A 20720-nucleotide genomic window follows, 5' to 3' on the forward strand; every position below is an offset into this window, starting at 1 on the left:
AATGTTTGTTTTGTGCCAGAAGTTTCAGAAGATAAAAGATATAATGCTGAATCTATGCAAGTTGACATTTGGAATCCTGTGTGAATTTTAGGCTGTACACTACAAAATAGAAGCTGAGGAAATATAAAGATTGCAAAATAAAACTGAACTCATTTTCATTGAGAGATTTCATAACATGATTTGTTAGAAGCGTTTAGTACTTTCAGTAGATTAGTTTCCAGTGTTTGAGGAATCCAGAAGAAGCAAACAAAGGATCGAACTATTGTTAGGTTAGAGTACAGGAGAAAGTTTTTGTTTCGGTGTTGAGTCTGTGAATGTACTGCGTGAATTACAGAAACGGAGACCAGACCAACATTCAAAAAAATTTACTTAGGGGTTAGAGGAGAGGTTGCAATGGATAACAGATGTGGGAAAATGATTGTCACGTGTGTGGGTAGGGTGGTGAGGTGTGGTAGAGTGTATGGCGTGTGGGTGAATGTGTGCATGGCATACACGTGAAGGTGTGGTAGTGTGCGGGTGGGAAGGGAAAAAAAAAGAGCAGACAGAGCAAGTACCTGATGATCTGTTTTCAAGACAAGTCAACTTGGGGCACCATATTTGAAAATTGAGAATGTCAAGATGCCCAGCAGAACCAGCTGAAAATATTGAGACAATCTCTGGGGATTTAAAAAAACCAGCAGTTTCTTGTACTTCATATGTTTAATTCCCACTTTGTAAACTCTTTCCACCATCTGATCCCATTCTCCCATTTAATATTCAATAACTCACTGGGAAAAATTGAGTTTTTTGTTCCCTTGTACTTCTCACAAACAAGATTAGACGATGGATACAACCCCATTGTGATGGAAACAAACCAAGTTTCAACTGAGAAATGCACACTGAATCTCAAATGTTGTATCACAAAAAATTTTAGACATCTTAAAATTTAAGAATTCAGTTTTATTAAGCTACTTACTGACATCCATAATGGTATAGATCACATTCAAAAAGCAGTAGTGATGATCACCAAAATTTGAGTCAGTAGTTTTGTTTTTGACTTAAACTCCTTACATTTTCAGAAATAACAGAAGATGGTCTCACAATTCAATTCCACCAATTACTTTTGTATCAAGTATGATCATAGCTTGTGGATTAGCTGTTTCTATCAGAAAATGTTTCATGAAATAAGATCTGGTTGACAAGAGTTGTTCACCAGCAAGGCACAAGTATTTGGACTAATTGTAAGTAACCCTTTATCAATTATTGGTCATCCAAGTCCCAATTGCCTCTTTCAGGAAGTGCAAAGAGGAGAATTTATTTCAGAAAGCTAACTAGGACAATTTAAAAAGCAATATACATACATTTGTTGGCCCAACATACAAATAAATGTCTTGGTTGCTTTATAAATGCCTTTTTTTGTTACATTGTTAAATTAGAGTAAAGGTTGTAATGGTTTTTCATACTTCTATCTGTAGGACAAATAACTAAAAATAAACTCTACATAAATTCATCTGTACAGTTCGTACATATAACCAATAATCTTGACCCATGTCATTCAAATGCCCAAAAAAAATTTGTTCTTTTGGTCCCTATTCTTAGTCTGCAATATTCTTTAGGACCACCATAACAGTTTTAACAGTAGAAAATCATATTGATAGTGATTGTGGTTCTGTTTCACAGAGTGCATGTATTTCTGGCCTATTTTCAATATCAATTAACTGCCAAAGTTGATTAAATGCATGCACATCTACAATAAACTAGATTATACTGAAAACTTTTTCTAGAACCAGAGCCAAAAATGTAAAGCTACTACAATTCACTAGGTGCTACCTTCCATAGTTCTCATGGATACACTTTTTACCACCACAATATGGGACTACCTAAAGAGCAAGTTCAAACCAAAAACTTCCAAGAATGCAACAACATTTCAAATTTGTGTAAATGAGCAAAAAAAAATTGAATTCTAATACTTCACCGAATCAAAATACAGTTGTCAGAAATAGTCCATGAGGTGGTATTCTATACAGCAGAAAACATCGGAAATAGATTTGAATAAACTGTGACCTAAGCTGTATACAGTCAGAACATAGCTTAAAAAAACAAACCTTTTGTAGCAATGTAAATTCAAAGTACCTTAATTTCTGGTATTAACGACAACGGTCCACTCTTTATTGTAATTTTCAATATTACAAAAAGGTTTTTCTTTCCCCTTATTGAGTAGAGTAGACTTTTGTGGATGTTCAAATACTCAGAAGATTTTCAACACTGCCTGAGCTACTACAGTCCTATTCAGTGATGTGTCTGGTCACATTACTCTTTCCCTACCAAGTGCCTACAGATACTTTAAAAGTATACAACTACAAACTATAACTCCTAATTACAAACAAAAGCTTATTTCATTTCAATTTAAATGTATAAAACTTTGGCACTACCTTTCAGGCAATGCGCAATGAAGACTGACAGTACTCTTTCTGCTTTACTAAGCAGTGAGCAAATTGATTAAAAAAATCCCTTTCGAAATGGAGCAGTGTATAGCAGTGTGGTCCCATTCATTGTAAGAGAACAAATGAGGTGATCCCAATAAACCAGTTAGCTTAAAGTATTCATTCTACATTCTGCTAAGCAAAGTATCTCATACAATTAGAAAGGCATGCAGAATTAACAAAGGTGGAAACAGATGTGTTGTGTAATCAGCCATTCCTTAGGTAAGCTGGAGACCCATCTTTCCCCTTCCAAAAGGAATAGTGAAGGCCATAAAAAAATTTCAAAATGTTTTACAATAAACATAGCTACAGTTACACGCATACAAATTAAACACAAAAATGTTCAATGTAGACTACCCTAATTACGTAAAAAATTTACAAGACAAACATAAATACAGCTGTTACAAGTGGCAAATTGTACAGTACTGGTCCATTCAGTATATCTTCCTTTATTTATATGCAGAAGCAGAAAAATTCAAGTCTACTGAATAGATGTCTTCACTCTGCAAAACAAAAATGAGATTTCATTTTAGATCCTGTATTTAGAACAATTCAAAATCCTGCCGGCTGCTCTATAACCAAGTCATAAATTTATTAAAATCCATTATCCTGATAGTGACATCCATACGCTTGGTCTTGACAGAAGTGTCTTCAAGAGTAATCTCAAACTAGGAACTAGTTCTCCTTTTCTGGATACAGTTTGGCTTGAGGACTTGAATTGTGGAGGGGAAGATGTGTGGGTACAATAGCAGAAATGAGACTAATTGGCATCAGCTGTAAGAATGGTTAAAGATGGGACTACTTTTGAACTTGAATTTGATAAATTTGAATGGCCCCAGCATTACAGGTCGTTGGTGCATTGAGAACTCAGCATAGTTCTGACATGCAACTTTTCAGGTTATGTCTGGGGGAGGGTACTGCAGCCAGGCCATTGAGAGAACAAAGGTACTCATCTCTTGACATGCTACTTCTTAGTTAACTCCAGTTGAATCAATCTTGCATGAGGATTTTTCCACGGGAGGGCAGGAGGTGGTGAAAATGAATGCAAAAACGTGCCTGATGGTTATCATGCATGTAAACTTTAAAAGGCTAAAATAGAACAATTGCAGCAAATCAGCAGATAAAGCTGAGAATGTGACTGAATCAAGGATACCTTGAAATTAAAATGCAAGTACAGATGGTTTGTTCAAAAGGGTTAGAAAACCTTTGATTGAAAACAGTTTTCCTGTAAGTAACTGAATCATGACAAAAAAAACTGCAGTCATTATTTGACAAATGAAAAGATTTTTAACAATGAATGTGATGAAAATTCAACCTGATATTTTTTGTAAAATCAAAGTTGCTTGTCTTAGTAAATTTTGAAAAGAAACTGAGGCAACTTACCAATCCCTTTAAAAAAGACCACAATCTTTCAAGTTATTCTTTATAATGACATCAGTAACTGCATCAAACACAAACTGCACATTTTTGGTGTCTGTGGCACATGTGAAATGAGTGTAGATTTCCTTAGTGTCTTTTCGTTTGTTTAGATCTTCAAATTGACATTGTATATATGCTGCAGCTTCTTCATATGTATTTGATCCTGTATGAAATAAAAGCTAAGTTTTAAATACAAATTAAAGACATAGCTCATTCTCTGACACAGAACTTCCAGTTTATTTCAAATGTACACCATCTTTTCTTTGAAATTGCAAAGTAGTTGGGACAATATTACTTTAAAATACAGCAATGGGAAGAGCCACAATGTAAGCATGCAACAGGTTGGATTACCAGCCTTTCATAAAATCTTATCCCTGTAATAAGATTTACAGAATAAAATGAACAGACACCACAATAGTTCACTGGAGAGTTCTGCAGTTTAACATGCAGCATGCCCACACACTGATAAGGCAATGCTTCCACAAGATGGTGACCATCCTGAGGGAGCCATGAGTTAGGATGGAGCAGCTAGACCTTCAGCCTCAATTCTCCACTATATGTGTTTCAAGGATGATATTAAAGATGTGGACTCCTCGTTAGATCAACATTTTGGAACAACACTGCTTCAGTAACCAAAATGGGCTACATTCACTTGGAAATTTTAATTTCTACAGTAAATAACAAGATTTAGAGCATTTTGCAAAGGCTCCAATTTTTCAGTTCAGTAATCCTTAATTGCCATGTTCTTTTGGCATTACAAACAGCTTACTATACGAATGACAGAGTTGGAATTTCAGGAAAAATTAGCTTCAACTGCAGGCAAGATGGTGTGGACATCTCTTTTAAACTATATTGATGAAACGAGGGAACTTCCAGGTCAAACCTCTCATCTCATGCCAACTGTCTTGGTTTTCAACTAAACCACCCAAATTTCTAATCAACTCAGTTCCTTTATTGTATTAACTAAAAGCTTGAGTAAAGTATGTTAATTTCACATACATTCAACATGAAGTTGCTTTTTCCTCCCATGGTGCTTTCCCTACTTTGTCCTATTTTTAATTTTAATGCTACTTTCTGACTAACCTGTACAAGCTTTCATAGCTGAAAGTTAAAAGCCTTAACATGACCACTTGCCACCATATATTCACTGATCCATTTTGTAAGCGGAGAATATTAGGCATGGAGGAAAGACTTGGCATAGGCAATGAGCAAAGACTCGTGTCCGCAATCATTGCTGTCAAGTTACAAGGCCAGCGGTTTTCATAAGTCATCAGTAGAAAGGTGATTAAGCTCATCCAAGATTTTGATCTTAAAACCTACATTGTTGTCGTGCAAAAATTAAAACATTATCAGTTCTATATTTTTACCTGCATATTCAGGGTAGCAGATTGTAAGGGGGCTTCTTTTAATCTTTTCTTCAAAGAGATCCTTCTTATTCAAGAATAGAATGATAGATGTGTCTGTAAACCACTTGTTGTTACAGATGCTGTCAAACAGCTTCATGCTCTCATGCATCCTGTTCTGTTGAATTACACAATTATTCGATTAAGTACAATTAAATTCAAACAGTCCATTCAACTGGATTTATGAAAATAACCTAGACTACTTCACTACAACACTGAAGGAGCACTGCATTTTCACAGATGCTGTCTTCTGGATGAGATGTTCAACTAAACTTCTGCTGTACAAGTGCTTGTAAAAAATAATGTAGCACTTTTTGAACAGCACAATTTTCCCAATGATCTCATCAGCATTCCTTTCTCAACCATCACCAGCAAAATTAGGCCAACTGGCTACCCACCTCAATTGCTTTAGTGGGATTTTGTCCAATCTCATGTTGTACTTATCTAATAGCATGGACTACATGCGAAAAGGAAACTTTTAAAAGGATGCAATTTGTAAAATTGCAGAAAAAATGCTTCACAGCAAAGAAATTAGTTTGAATGAGTTAGTAATTGAAAATTAACTGATAATGGGAAAATTGCTAACATTTTAAATCTGTAACAGTGCTCAATAAGATGGAGTCAGCTGGAGTACTCCAACACTGTGTCCCAAGCTTATCAGCAAATGAGAAGTGGATCATTGAGTTTCCAATTTAACAAGGCTAAATAGATGTAGAAAAAGCTGGAAATAGCCAGCAGGTCTAAGAACAATTATGGAGAAAGAGAGACATAGTTACCAATTCAGGTCTGTGACCTGTTATTTGAATTTTCAAGCCTCAAACATTAATTCAATCCACCATGGCAGGTGCCAGAGCTGAGATATTTTAAGCATAGGGCCCTTATTTCTGAATAAGGTCAATCACATTCAGTTGAATGGAAGGCAGTTGGCAAAATACCCTGAAATATGCACTACAGGATCACTTGAAAGTCTTGATGCAGGAACTACCCAGAAATTGCCCAAACTGAAATTCAATTACCCCCAGTTCTGGCACCCTCCGAAAACGTGTACAAATCTGAAGTTAGAGTTGCAGGCAGAGAGTTCTTATTTACCTGGATATTACCCAGAAGAAGCTTAAGGAATTAAAACTTGCTGTAACTCCTGGATAACTATAAAACTGAGCCCTCTCCCCGCTGACCCACCCAGCACTGTATTCCCCAACCTGATATGACATGACAGCACCCCTGCCCCCTTCACTCACTAACCTCTCTTTGCAGCTTGTCAAACGGCCTTTGGGACACTTAAACCCTAAAATTGGCAGTTACTGCTAACCATTGATGGGTGTGGTTTGGTCTCTAATGCTGACCCCGTACTATGCCAGAAGGCTTCTAGATCAGATACATTCTGATGTTTCTCACGAGACCCGAATCAGAAGCTCAGGTAAGAAATATGGAATTTCTGGCGGGGCAAATAAAAAAAGATTTGAGTGGCAATTGACTATAATTGCCACTCTATGGAATATTTGGACCCATGTGATACAGGAACTTTAGGTTCTTACCAGATAAGATCTACTGATATAGAATTAATGGCTTTCCTTCACGGTTAGTTACTGAAATATGCAGCTTACAAAACAGATAATTATGACTTTTCACAGGGACGAGACAGAAAAAGGTGAAGACAGGCAAAGCACCATGAAAGTAAGAAATAAAAGAATATATAAATCTGTCATATAATCATTTATATGTCATCACATTAGGATATCCAAAAACACCAAAATAAAACAAAGACTGCAGATGCTGGGAATATGAAACAAAAACGAAAAGTGCTGGGGAAACTCAGCTGGTATGGCAACATCTGTTGAGAGAAAACTGAGTGAAGACTTAAAGAGATCAGTGACCCTTTGTCAGAACTTTAGCTCTGATTCTTCAGATACTGCCAGACCTGCTGAGTTCTCCAGTACTGTTTTTGGTCTCCAAAAACACTGACTGCTTTTCAGGCCTATGTTCCAATGTCCTGTGCCTCCCTTTCATTCACTTGAGCAGGCAGACAGCATGTTGGTTTAACATCCCATCAAAACAGATGGCACACGATAATGTACTGCTCCCCATGTGCAACATTTAAGTGATAGGCTACAACATAATACTAGAAAAATAAAACATTACTGCACTACAAGTTGATCTTACAACCTTCTGACAATGATTAAGCACAGTACTATTGGAACCAACTGACACTAGGAGGAAGGAAAGAAAGAAAATCAAGAGGTAAAAATCTTTGGAAAGCAACTACTTTAAAAAAGGAAAATGAAAGATAAAGCTCCATAAAAAACTACCTTTGCAAATAAAAATAAACTTAGTTAAAGCCAGCTAGCTTCCCTTGTGAACAGACTAAGGTAGTCATGCAAGTCACATTGCCACAGCAAGTTTTATCATTGACATAGCCAAGACAAATATTCATCCATGACATGAATGAATGTCTGTCCACAAAATATTACAACCTAATATGGTTGAATACAAAACCAGCTGCATAATTTAAAGATCAGCACACATCTTCTTTGGCTTCTCATAAATTTATCATGCACTCAAAATCATTCAACAGATTGCAAAGTTTCTGTACAGTAATGCAACTACTGACAATGTAACGAGTTGAGAATTTTCTCTTTAAAACTAATTTTAGATCCTGAATATACCACTTCAAAAGGCAAACTATACTAAAACAGAAAAGTTACAAAACAAAAGGAAAGTGTTAACAGACATCCGATTGCTCCCTAGTTATCTGGCCCTTACAAATGACGCAGTATTCTTGTTTTATGCCCTCTTTTAATGCTGTTTTGAGCTGAATGCTAGAGGTGCATAGCAGCATCTAAGCTGGCCTGCAATCTTTCCCCCACTCATCTTCTCCTGCTACCTCAGTACCAGAGAAGAACCCTCTATTATGGGGATGGAGGAGTTATCTGAGGATGTGATTCGTTAATGGTTCTATCCAGCTTCAGGGAAAAATCAATTGCCTTTAACAATGAACAAGGCACAGAAAGTCACTTGTGAATTAATGAATATTTGAGCAGTTATGGAAAGAAAAACATTTGGATGTACACTACATCGTTTTTATGATTGTCTTAAATATTTATCCCCAACAGTGTTAGAAATGCAAGTCCTTTTAAAGGTAAACCAGAACAACTTCAAAAGAGTTAATTGAGAGCAGGTGATGCTTACTCAATTTTGTAATCTTGTGGTGCAGTGGCTCAGCCAGAGGCCTGGCTTCAATTCCGAACTGTTCCAAACATGTGTAATAACATTGCAAAACAGGTTGATTAGAAAATATAATTCAAAAGCTGTTTTTTGTTTCCTGTACAGTGAGGAAAATCAGGTTCTGGATAGGTAGAGGATTCAAAAGAAAAGGGTTAAAAACTGATACTTATGCTGAACAATAGTTTAGCAATAAAACAATACACACATCTGTCTATTAACAATCCTAAAGAATACGATCAATCCACTTACCATTTCCTCATCCTCTGCAAGGACAAGATCGTAATCACTAAGTGCCACGCAAAATATAATGGCAGTCACTCCTTCAAAGCAATGGATCCATTTTTTGCGCTCAGACCTCTGACCACCGACATCAAACATTCTAAGAGAAAATTGTAATAATGAGTTTTTCCATTTATGAGAGCTTTATGCCACTTACTTGCCACTGTCTTTCAAAATACAAAAGTACGTATATTTGGAAAGCCTTCTTGTGTTTTTACAAGTAAATTAAACACACTAGCAGTACTTTCACCTAACAAATGGAATTGCATCACTTGAAAGCAATACAAACAAGTCCAATATCAACCCATGTTAAGAACGGTTTTAAGAGACTATTTAGGGAAGGCTTTGTTCACAATTTTGAACTTCTGTAGACTAAGGCAGTGCCTAGACTTAGGGTTATCAAAGTAATACATAAAATGAAACCCAAAGACAGCTGATTAACAGCACATCACAAGAGAAGTTAATTTAAGCAGAATGAATTCTGTTCTTCTGTTTCAAATGTACTTTCATATTTTCTGCACTTTAAAAGTATTCTAATGCTTCAGGGTGGGTAGGACATTTTATTACTGCATTTCAAATCAGTCAAAATGACTGATAGAAAATGCAACATTTCAAATAATTCTTGCCTTTCATGTCTTGCAGCGATTTGAACATTAAAAGCACCATCTTCCTAATCCCAGGATATAATTCATTACTCAAATCCCATTCCCAATCTCTCCATGCTTTTCTTTTACTATATTACATAACTGCATTCTACAGAATCTTCATCCTATTTAAATGAAGTCCTCTATTGACAATTTTATTCCACAAGTTAAAAAAGACATTTTCTACTCTACCTCTCATTATCAAACATTATTCTCAAAGTGTTGACTGAATTTTGACTCATTTGTCTAACCCCATAAGTGGCTCTTGAAACATGGAATATTGCAAATAAAAAGCATAAATTTCATAAAATATACTGCTCCTTGAATTAGAACTGTACAAGAAAACACATTAAAGACTTACACAAATTACTCTCAATTCAGTAATTTAAATTAATCTTCTTGTAAGTACATATTTTAAAAAATATTGTTATTTGAATTATTTATCTACTTTCTGCTTACTCAATTTGAAATTTCAGAATATCACTCAATTCAATAGTGAGAGTAGATAAATGAAACAGAATTGAAACAATTTAAAACATTTTTGTACTTACTTAAAATGCAGGTCCTTAAAAGTGAAATGGGTCTCCACGATACCTGTTGTTTTAACTCTGGTCCTTAGAACATCTTGTTGAGTTGGAATGTAACTTGCTTGTGCTACTCTGTCCAAGTCATTCAAATAACTAAACAAAAATGAGAAGTAAATGACATGCCAAATACCACAATGATTTCATTAAATCAATTGCCATCAATTCAAACTTCCAGTCCTTTGAAATAGCTTTGTGTTTGGTTGAAATAGAAAACTCTTATGCTCCAAAAAAGTTTCTCTGCTCACCTCCCAATAGTCTGACTGCTTATGAGTGCTCTTCCAATTTACTCTCTGATTTGATGTTCAGGTATGCATGATTTATATGTCCACTTTGACAGTGAATGCTGGTGTATTATTAATCATGCAGAAGAGTTTTTATAGAATAGAAACTTTACAGTGTGGAAACAAGCCATTCAGCCCAACAAGACCACACCAACCCTCCGAAGAGCATCCTACCCAGACCCATCCCCCCTATCCTATCCCTGTAACCCTGCATTTACCATGGCTAACGCACCTAACCTATACATCCCTGAATACACATCCAAACCACCTAACTTGCACATTCTTGGACTGACGGGGGAAACCGGAGCACCCAGCAGAAACCCATGCAGACACGGGGAGAAAATGCAAACTCCACACAGACAATTGCCAGAGGCTGGAATTGAACCCGGATCTCTGGCGCTGTGAAGCAGTGGTGCTAACTAATGAGCCACTGTGCTGCCCCTGATCAGGTCATTATTCAGGAAAACTATCAAAGTGCTTTCTGGATTTCACATCGGAGTAATAAATTAGTCAGATTTCCCATTATCAGGAGGCTGTGGCTATTTTTCAAAACGTCTTCCACTCTCTTATTAGATTTTCCAATGGCAACTCTCACCTTTCTATTTTATATTTAAATACTTGGTTGGCAGCTCCCAAAGAAAATGCCATAGCCAATGAAAACTCAAATGTAAATTTGCTGGGTTTATGATGAAAATCGCCTATTATAAGCAAATGTGAGACACTTGTATTGGGGTTACATAAAATAGAAAATAAATGTATTTCTAAAAGACAATATTTCTGTCAGGAGTTCTGGCGTAAATATGGATATCGAGAAACAACCTGTATTTATATTGTGTCATTAACATAGTAAAACATTCCATTTCACAGAGGCACAAACGAGAATGTATGTCAAACCAAAAGGAGAAGCTACTAATGTGGGATGACCAAAAGTTCAATCAAGGCTCCATGGAAAACTAAGGCCAAATAATTACACAAAGTGAAGCTAGTACAAGAACTGACTACCTACAAAAAAAGAGAGATAAAGCATCTATGGCTTTCAGTTGTTATCAGAGGTTAGAATTCATTTTTGCCATTAAAAATGCTTCAGACATCTGTGGCAATGTCCATTATTATATTCTCTGTAATGTTAAGCACTGCAGCATACAATACTTACTATGCAGAAGAATCATTAAGTTGATACTCTCTGGACCGATTAAAACAGGCCTGAACGCCACTATCCTTCCACAGTCTCTTGATTACTCCGGCAAGCTCCACAGTCATAAACCCTTCTTCTGCTGCACCAGCCAATACAAACAACTGGCGAGCATCATCCTGAAGAAAATATTGGTATTGCATGTATTAAATCAGAATTCAAACATTTGGCAGATAGTGTAATGAGCATCCAAAGAGATTGCATAAATACATTAAGGGCAAAAGCGTAACTAGGGAGGGAATAGAGCCCCTTAAAGATCAACATGGCCATGGCCATCTGTCTGTGGAACTACAGGAGATGGGTGGCATACTAAATGAATACTTTGCATCAGTATTTACAGTGGAAAAAGACATGGAAGCTCAGGAACTTGGGAAATAAACAGGGATGTCTTGAAAAGAGATCATATTACATAAGAGGTGGTACCGGAGATCTGAAAACACAAAGGTAGATTAATCCCCAAGACTTGGGTGTTTCCCAGAACTTTGTGAGAAGCTAGGGAAGAGATTGCAAGACCCCAAACTGAGATATTTGTATTACTGAAAGCCACGAGTGAGGTGCTGGAAGACTATAGGTTGGCTAATGTGGATACCATTATTTAAGAAAGGCTGTAGGGAAAGGCCAGGGAACTATAGACTGGTGAGCCTTACATCAGTGGTGAGTAAATTGTTGGAGGAGATTCTGAGGGACAGGATTTACATGCATCTGGAAAGGTAAGAACTGATTAGGGATAGTCAACATAGCTTTGCGGGAGAGAAATCATATCTTACTAACTTAACTGAGTTTTTTGAAGAGGTGACAAAGATGATTGATGAAGGCAAAGCTGTACGCGTTGTCTATATGGACTTCAGCAAAGCATTCAACAAGGTTCCACATGGTAAACTGGTTGGTAAGGTTAGATCACATGAGATCCAGAGACAGGTAGCCAACTGGATACAAAATTAGCTTGAGGGTTGGAGACTGAGGATGGTGGCAGAGAGTTGCTTTTCAGACTGGAGGCCTGTGACCAGCAGTGTATTGCAAGGATTGGTGCTGGGTTCACTGCTTTTTGTCATTTATATAACCGCTTTGGATGAGAATATAGAAGGTATGGTTAGTAAGTTTGCAGGTGACAACAAAAGAGGTGGTGTAGTGGACAGTGACAAAGATTACCTCAGAGTACAATGGGACCTTGATCAGATAGGCCAATGGGCCTAGGGATGGCAGATGGTGCTTAATTTAGATAAATGTGAGGTGTTGTACTTTGGCAAAGCATATCAGGGCAGGATTTATACAATTAATGGTAGTGCCCTAGGGAGTGCTGCTGAACAAAGAGACCTCGGGGTGCAGGGTGAAAGTGGAGTCACTGGTAGACAGGGTGATGAAGAAGGCATTTGTTACACTTGCCTTCATTGGTCAGACATTGAGTATAGCAGTTGGGGTGTCATGTTGCAGTTGTACAGGACATTGTGAGGCCACTTTTAGAATACTGCGTACAATTCTGGTCGCCCTACTGTAGGAAGGATGTTGTTAAAAACTTAGAGGGTGCAGAAAAGATTTACAAGGATGTTGCTGGGACTGGAAGGTTTGAGCTTTTGGTAGAGGCTGAATAGACTGGGGCTTTTTTCTTAGAGCATTGGAGACGGAGGGATGACCTTACAGAGGTTTATAAAATCATGAGGCATGGATAGGGCGAATAGCCAAAGGGTGGTAGAGTCCAAAACTAGAGGGCATAGGTTTAACATGAATGGGGAAAGGTTTAATGAAGACCTGAGGGGTAACTTTTTCATGCAGAGGGTGGTGTGCGTATGGAACGAGCTGTCAGAGGAAGTGGTGGAGAACGTTACAATTACAACATTTAAAAGGCATCTGGACGGATATATGAATAGGAAAGGTTTAGAGGGATGTGTGTCAAATGCTGGCAAATGGAACTAGGTCAGATTAGGATGTCTGGTCGGTGCAGACGGGTTGAACCAAAGAGTCTTGTTTTGGTGCTGTACTCTTAGGATTCTTTGCTCCTTAATGAGTTAACTAGATCCTCTCTTTTCCAAAACTCCCAGTTAATTATTTCTTTCCCCTCCTTCCCTCCTCAACCTGAGCAGTTCACAGGATAAATTACTTTTGTTGCCAGCCATTACCCTTTATAAAAAAAACGAACATTTTCCACAGTTGCCATAATAAACTGAAATTAAAGATCAAAGGGTTCTTTCGAAATTGAGCCAATGTGATATTGAGTTTCAAACAATTTCATCTGGTAAACCACAGGGAACTATTCTAAATGCAACTTGCAGAAATTGCTATGTAAATCCAGAGAGGCAATTACCGGATCTTTAGTTCACCCAGGACATGTCAATATTGTTTGATAGGCTAGGTCATGCTATGTATTACACAGTAACATGTCAACAGTTTGTGAACAAATGATGATAAAGCAAAGCAATTTTTTTCTCAACACGCATTTAAATTTAGTTGTACCAAAACGTACCTTAGCCATAAACAGCAGGCAAGTTTTATGAAGAATTAGTTGCACCCCAATTCTGACATTAACTTAATGGAGTCTTTCACAACAGTTTAAAGTTAAAGTTAAAGAGGATAGCAGGAAGAAAAATTAAGGATGTGTAAATAAAGCTAACAATTATCTTTAGTAATTCAAGAAAGGTTGGAGGATAAGCTCAGTTACATTAAATAATGTGCTTATATATTACTGCAGCTGGTGCCTGATAAATGCTTTGTGCAGCCACTGAAAACACCAAGTAAGCTTAAATTCATTAAGGTTGGTGGCTGAAAGACAGCCATTAAGAGAAGGTATTCCTGGCTGCCTTCCTTAAAAGAAATGGCAAGTTTATTCAATGGCAGCTGCTCCAGACTAGACGTCAGAAGCTGGTGACATTCCAATCAACGTATTTTCAAACCGATATATGAAGTTCACTATTTCATCCAACATACCAGTGCATCGCAAGAATACTGCATCATGTGAAAGAGCAAACAAATAAGGTCAGTTTGAAAGGGATGCAAGTTTTTAGGCATGTATTCTGATGTAGAAGCAGGGACGAATAGTAAGAATTAGCAACAGGGGATTAAAAAAAGAGTAGCAATTAGACTCTATCAAATGCATTAATTGAAAAACTTCAAGAGGAAAGACAGGACATGTGAAATTTATCGAAGACAAACTAGGTAATGTATAATAATAAATGTACCAATGTACTAAATACAAGTAAAAGTGTATTAAATTTCTTCAACTTATCTCATATCACTGACGTACAGGATTGAGATTGTCCTCTCTCATCCAGTTGAGCTAACCTTATAAAATATCTGACCCAATAGAACAACCCAAAACAGAACAGACTCAACGTAGTCCAAAAAAGTCTGTTTAAAACCCTGGGTACAGTTTCAATGTCATGTCACCTGTAGAACTCAAGGCCTCCAGACATTCCTTCTTGCATTAATGTATGCCATGATCTTTTACGCTGGTTTAGGACTCAGTGTGACTAGAATGTGTCCTGCCAACAAGAGTAGCAATTCCCACACAAGTTGAGATCAAAAATGCCTGCTGACAAAGAGTTATCCAGTTGTGGTCCTTTTGAAATGTTTTCGATCAAAACAAATATTTAATTTACGAATAATTTTAACTAGTGTACACCAACTAGTAAATGGTTCAGCATTGAAGTGAACTTAAATCAAGTTACCCATAAGTAGTGGATTGGATGTTTATTAAGAATATTTATTTCTGGCAATAAAACCATTTCTAATTGTGCTAATAAAACTACACATTATCACAAGGAATACTGCTTTAAAACAGAAAGAAAAAAAAAAGTATTTTTTGTTATGCTACCTAATTACAGGGCCATGGAAGATTTTACATGCTATTATCCAAATAAGTTTGAATTAGACTTGAACCATTACCTAACCAGTGCAATTTCAAGTGCATTTAGGGCGCTTTCCTACAGATTGCATCCAAAATTGGCAACAAATACCCCTTATACTATAGTCGACAAAATTATCTGCAACAATTTATAAATTAATTACAATTAATGTAACTGTTCAACTCACATCCAAGCATTCTGTGCCAGTAATGCAATATGCTAACTTGCATTATGATTCAAGCAATCCCATTGTGCAGCTAATTAAGATCTTATGTTTAGATATTGTCATAGCAATAAGAGGTATAAAGTGTCTCTGTTTCCTCTGGGGGATTGAAGCGCTTAGCTAAGCTGGCACCTTTAGTAATGCAGCTAACTGTTCCAGTTAGGGAAGAGAAATAATCAGGTCATAGAACAAGAAAAGAGCGAACAGAGGGGCAACGGGACTCAAAGACAAAAACAGAAACAGCTGGCAACACTCAGCAGGTCTGGCAGCATCTGTAAAGAGAAAGCAGAGTTAATGTTTTGGGACTTCACAAGTGGAGAAGGGTCCCTGGACCCAAAACATTAACTCTGCTTTCTCTTTACAGATGCTGACAGACCTACAAAGTTTTTCCAGCAATTTCTGTTTATGTTTCCAATTTCCAGCATCTGCAGTTCTTTGTTTTCTTTGTTAAAAGGACTCAAAATGTTGTCAATTTTGAAGACTGTTAACAAGCAATTTTAGTTTATGCCGTCCATTATTAGTTCATCACAACCCCGTTTCAAGAAAAATTTGCATAATACGAAACGTAATTTTAGTTAAGTGAAAGCTCAAGGTCAAGATATTGTTACCATACACACAAAATTTTGAGTCATCAATAAATCAAATGTTCTCAATGGGTAAGGTATCATAGCTGATCCATCACCTGAAATGACTGACATTAATTCTTGTTTTAAAAAAAGATGATGAATTTAGTGCTAAATTGAACTACTCAACTGATGCGCATTTTGAAAACACCGCTCATTAAAACAAGTTCAAACATAAAGCACATGTTGGAAGTTAACTGTTTTCTTGTAATACAGACTTAGTAAGACAAGTAAATGCATATATGGTAAATTAGTATCAGTAACAGATCAAATTTTGAATGTCAAGTTAATGCAGCAGCTCTGAAATACAGGTTAAAGCAACAGTTTCTGCGACTTCAATGGAGTAACAATACAAATATAGTGATTTGAAAAACAAGTACAATATTTTATAGGTTAGAAGTCTCTGCAAGACAGTAATACTGATCTGTTGAGCCAGATTTTTCAAGAGTGACAATCACATGCAGATTACCACTCTGGTTTTGTTTCTTTTCCAGCAAACAGAAAAGGGAGCTCTGCATTTCTGAGAGGAGATTCCAATCCCAATCGGATTCTTTCAGAAATGCACAGTGGTAGCACCATTCTGACAGTGTTTTTATAATAAAGAATTAAAAGGGGAAAGCAAACCACACCCTCTTTTCACACCAATCTGCTGCTGTATTCTGAAATGTAAACTTTGAAGGTGCTGTCAAACAGCAAAGACATAAAGCAAGTACGATGTTTGGGTGCTGGAATTGTAGGGTACCGAAAATGTGGAGTGCCAGATGGGTGGGATTTAAGGTGTCAGATGAATAGAGAGTAGGGTGCCAGTTGGTAGGATGCTGGGTTAGGATGCCAAATGAGTAAGGAAGGGTGCCAGGTAAGTATTGTTCCAGGTTGCAAGGTGGCAAGGCAAGTGATGCAATGTTTAAGGTAGTTTGGGGTGGAACAGGCTAACTGTCGAGTCTGAGGTGTTTGGATGCAACAAAGGTTTTGGTGGGGCAGTGGAGTGGGAAGAAAAATCAGGATGGATCTGATCTCAGAGGGTCGGGTCAGGTCAGGTCTGGGTGCCAGGGTCTGAGAGTGATCTGCATGAGGTGTAGTTGGTTACGTCAGTGCACAAGGCCAGTATGTGGCCAACTGAGTAGTGACTCAGGAGTTAAGCAATGTATGTAATTATAATCTAACATTTTCTAAGCAATTATTTTGTTTTCTTTCATCTGAACCCTCCGACATCTCCAATTCAAACAGAGACTTTCGAAGGGTTACAGGTGTGGAAGCAACTCTTGGAGGAAGCATAGAGGGTAGCAAGGGCTCAAAATGAATGCTGGGTGGGGATTTCAATATCGACGACCAATAGTGGCTCGGCAGCAGCACTACTGATCAAGCTAGTCAGGTCCTGAAGGACATAGCTGCTAGACTGGGTCTGCTGCAAGTGATGAGGCAATCAAGAAGGAGAAACATATTTGACCCTATCCTTACCAATCTACTGGCTGCAGGTGCATCTATCCATAACGGTATCAGTAAGAGAGACCACTGCACAGTCGCTGGGGAGACAAAGTCCCACCTTCACATTGAGAATACCCTCCAAAATGTTCTGTGGCACTATCATCATGGTAAATGGGGCAGATTTTGAACCTAACTAGCAACTCTATGTGCATCCATAAACAATGTGAGTCACCAACAGCTGCAAAATTGTACTCCGGTACAATCTGCAATCTCATGGTCCAGCATATTCCCCACTCAACTATTAACATCAAGCCAGGGATTCAACCATGGTTGAATGGAGAGTGCAGAAGGGCATGCCAGGAGCAGTACCAGGGATACCCAAGAATGAGGTGTCAACCTGGTGAAGCTACCAAAAGGACTACTTACATGCCAAACAGCATAAGCAGTAAGTGATAGACAGAGTTAGGCAACCCCATAACCAATGGGTCAGATCCAAGCTCTACAGTTCTGCCACATCCAGTGGTAAATGGTAGTGGGCAATTAAACAATTCACTGGAGGAAGCAGATCCACAAATATCCCCATCCTCAAGGATGGAGGAGTTCAACACTTCAGTACAAAAGATAAGGCTGAAGCATTTGCAGCAATCTTCAGCAAGAAGTGCCAAATGGATGATCCGTCTCAGACTCCTCCAGTGGTGCCCCCTATCACAGGTACCATGATCAGTCAATTACATTTACTCCATGTGATATCAAAAACACAAAGGCTATTGGCAATAACAACATTGTGGCAATAGTACTGTAGTCTTGTGCTCCAGAACTTGCTGCTCCCAGGGCCAAGCTCTTCCGGTAGAGTTACAATACTGGCATCTATCCGACAATGTGGAAAATTGCCCAGGTATATCCTGTACACAAAAGGTGGACAAGCCCCACGGAGTCAATTACCACCCCATCAGTCTAATCTCAATCATCAGTAAGGTAACAGGAGGTGTCATTAACAGTGCTGTCAAGCACACACCTGCTCGCCAATAACCTATTTAGTGATGCCCAGTTTGGGTTCTGCCAGGACCACTCAGCTCCTGACCTCATTACGATCGGTTTGAACATGGATGAAAACAGCTGAATTTCAGAGGTGAGGTGAGAGTGGCAGCCCTTGACATCATTCGACTGTGGCATCAAAGGGCCCTAGCAAAACTGGAATCAATGAGTATCGGGGGCAAACTCTCTGCTGGTTGGAGTCATAACTGACACATAGGAAGATGGTTGTGGTTGTAGGATGTTGGTCTTCTCAACTCCAGGATATCTCTGCAGGAGTTCCTCAGGGTAGTGTCTTAGGCTCAACCATCTTCAGTTGCTTCATCAATGGCCTTTCCTCCATCATTAGGTATGTTTGCCAATGATTGCACAACATTTGCACTATTCATGACTCCTCAGATACTGAAGTAGTCTGTGTTCAATTGCAACAAGATCTGCACACTATCCAGGCTTGGGCTGACAAGTGGCAAGTAACATTTGCACCACACAAATGATAGGCAATGACCATTTTCAGTAACAGACAGTCTAACCATCGCCCTGTGACAGTCAATGCTGTTACCATAAATGAATCTCCCACTACCAACATCTTGAGGGTTACCGTTGACCAGAAATTCAACTGGACTTGCCACATAAACACAGTGTCTCTAAAAGCAGGTCAGAGATTATGAATACTGCAGCAAGTACCTCACCTCCTGACTCCCCAGATGCTGTCCAACATCTACAAGGCACAAGTCAAGACTGCGAATGGATACTTGCCCACTTGCCAAGGTGTGTGAAGCTTGATGTTTGATGTTTGATAAGATCCTGGACAAAGCAGTTTGCTTCACGTAGAGATACCACCATTGCATCATAAGCATCCTCCTCAAAACTTCTCTGTGCAGATTATAATTCTAACTTCTCCATGCAAGTTAAGGTGCTTACTTCTGGTAACAGATTAGCAAACCTCCAATGGACTCTGTGACTCTAGAGTCACACAGCACAGAAACAGACCCTTTGGCCCAAGTCGTCCATGGCGACCATGTTTCCTAAACTGAACTTGTCCTATTTGCCTGCATTTGGCCTACAACCCTCTAAATCTTTCCTATCCTGCCCAAATGTCTTTTAAACCATGTAATTATACTCACCTCTATATTTCCTCTGGCAGCTCATTCCATACATGCACCACTCTCTGAGAAAAAGCTGCCCCTCAGGTCCCTTCTAAATCTTTCCCTCTCACCTTAAACTATGCTCTCTCCTACCTTGGGGAAAAGACCCTGGCTATTCTGCCTATTCACCTTATCTATGCCTCTTATGATGTATAAAGATCACCCCTCAGCCTCCTATGCTCCAGAAAAAGAAGACCCAATCTATCCAGCCTCTCCTTATAACTCAAAAGAAATCTAGTACCTAGATCTGTCCCAACATACCAGCCCTGACTGAACCAGATGAATTTATAAAGTTCTAGCATAATTACTTTGTTTTCATATTTTATTCCTCTATTAATAAAATAAAGATCCAAAGCTATTAATATCTTCTATTCAACCTTCAGAACAGTACTGTTTAAAGAAAAACAAAAAGCACTGTTTGCCTTTAATAATAAGTAGGAACAGTTTGCAGAGTTTACTTTAACTAAAGATGCCACTGTAGAGCCCAGATTTTGTTATATGTTAGTTATGTAACTTCCAAATAGGATTTCAACCTGTCACATTTTCACATTCATGCATATTAGCCAGTAATTACGTTTCACTCTTTGAAAAATATAAACAATGGACCAGACTTTCAAACTATTGTCAAGAACACAACACCCAGATGAATTCCCAATCCCAACTCTGCACTCCAACTGTGTTGCTCACATAGTGCCATTTTGAAATGCAAGTACAGTAAGTGGGAAGAAGACAAATTCAGTTCCCAAATAGCAGCACCAAATGACTCCAAGAGGAGGAGATACCATACAAGGACAAGTGATTGGCAACTCCAGTAGGGGCATCTCACTGCAATGTCGAAAAGACAAGGCGCACCAGTGGAAAGCCAGCAACACACATTCAGACATTGAAAATATGACCAAATCAGAGGTAATGTGCGTAATCTAGCACAAGATCCCCAAGGGCCTGAC

The 20720-nt window shown here is 38.2% G+C and overlaps 1 protein-coding gene across 3 annotated transcripts in view; it reads right to left on the minus strand.

Annotated features, from left to right (window-relative positions):
- Positions 1-918: 918 nt before the first annotated feature.
- LOC109913613 (guanine nucleotide-binding protein G(i) subunit alpha-1) overlaps positions 919-20720 on the minus strand; it is a 1176207-nt gene continuing 1156405 nt past the window's right edge. For all 3 annotated transcript variants that reach the window (XM_048610368.1, XM_048610366.1, XM_048610367.1), the window contains 6 exons: positions 11451-11608; positions 9981-10109; positions 8756-8885; positions 5249-5402; positions 3846-4044; positions 919-2965 (listed from right to left, as the gene is read on the minus strand). In XM_048610368.1, coding sequence (XP_048466325.1) covers positions 3854-4044; positions 5249-5402; positions 8756-8885; positions 9981-10109; positions 11451-11608 — 762 coding nt within the window. In that variant the 3' untranslated portion in view covers positions 919-2965; positions 3846-3853. The remainder of the gene's footprint in view (positions 2966-3845; positions 4045-5248; positions 5403-8755; positions 8886-9980; positions 10110-11450; positions 11609-20720) is intronic.

Source organism: Rhincodon typus, chromosome 22 (assembly GCF_021869965.1).
Source record: "Rhincodon typus isolate 14 chromosome 22, sRhiTyp1.1, whole genome shotgun sequence".
In the NCBI taxonomy this organism is placed as follows: Eukaryota; Metazoa; Chordata; class Chondrichthyes; order Orectolobiformes; family Rhincodontidae; genus Rhincodon; species Rhincodon typus.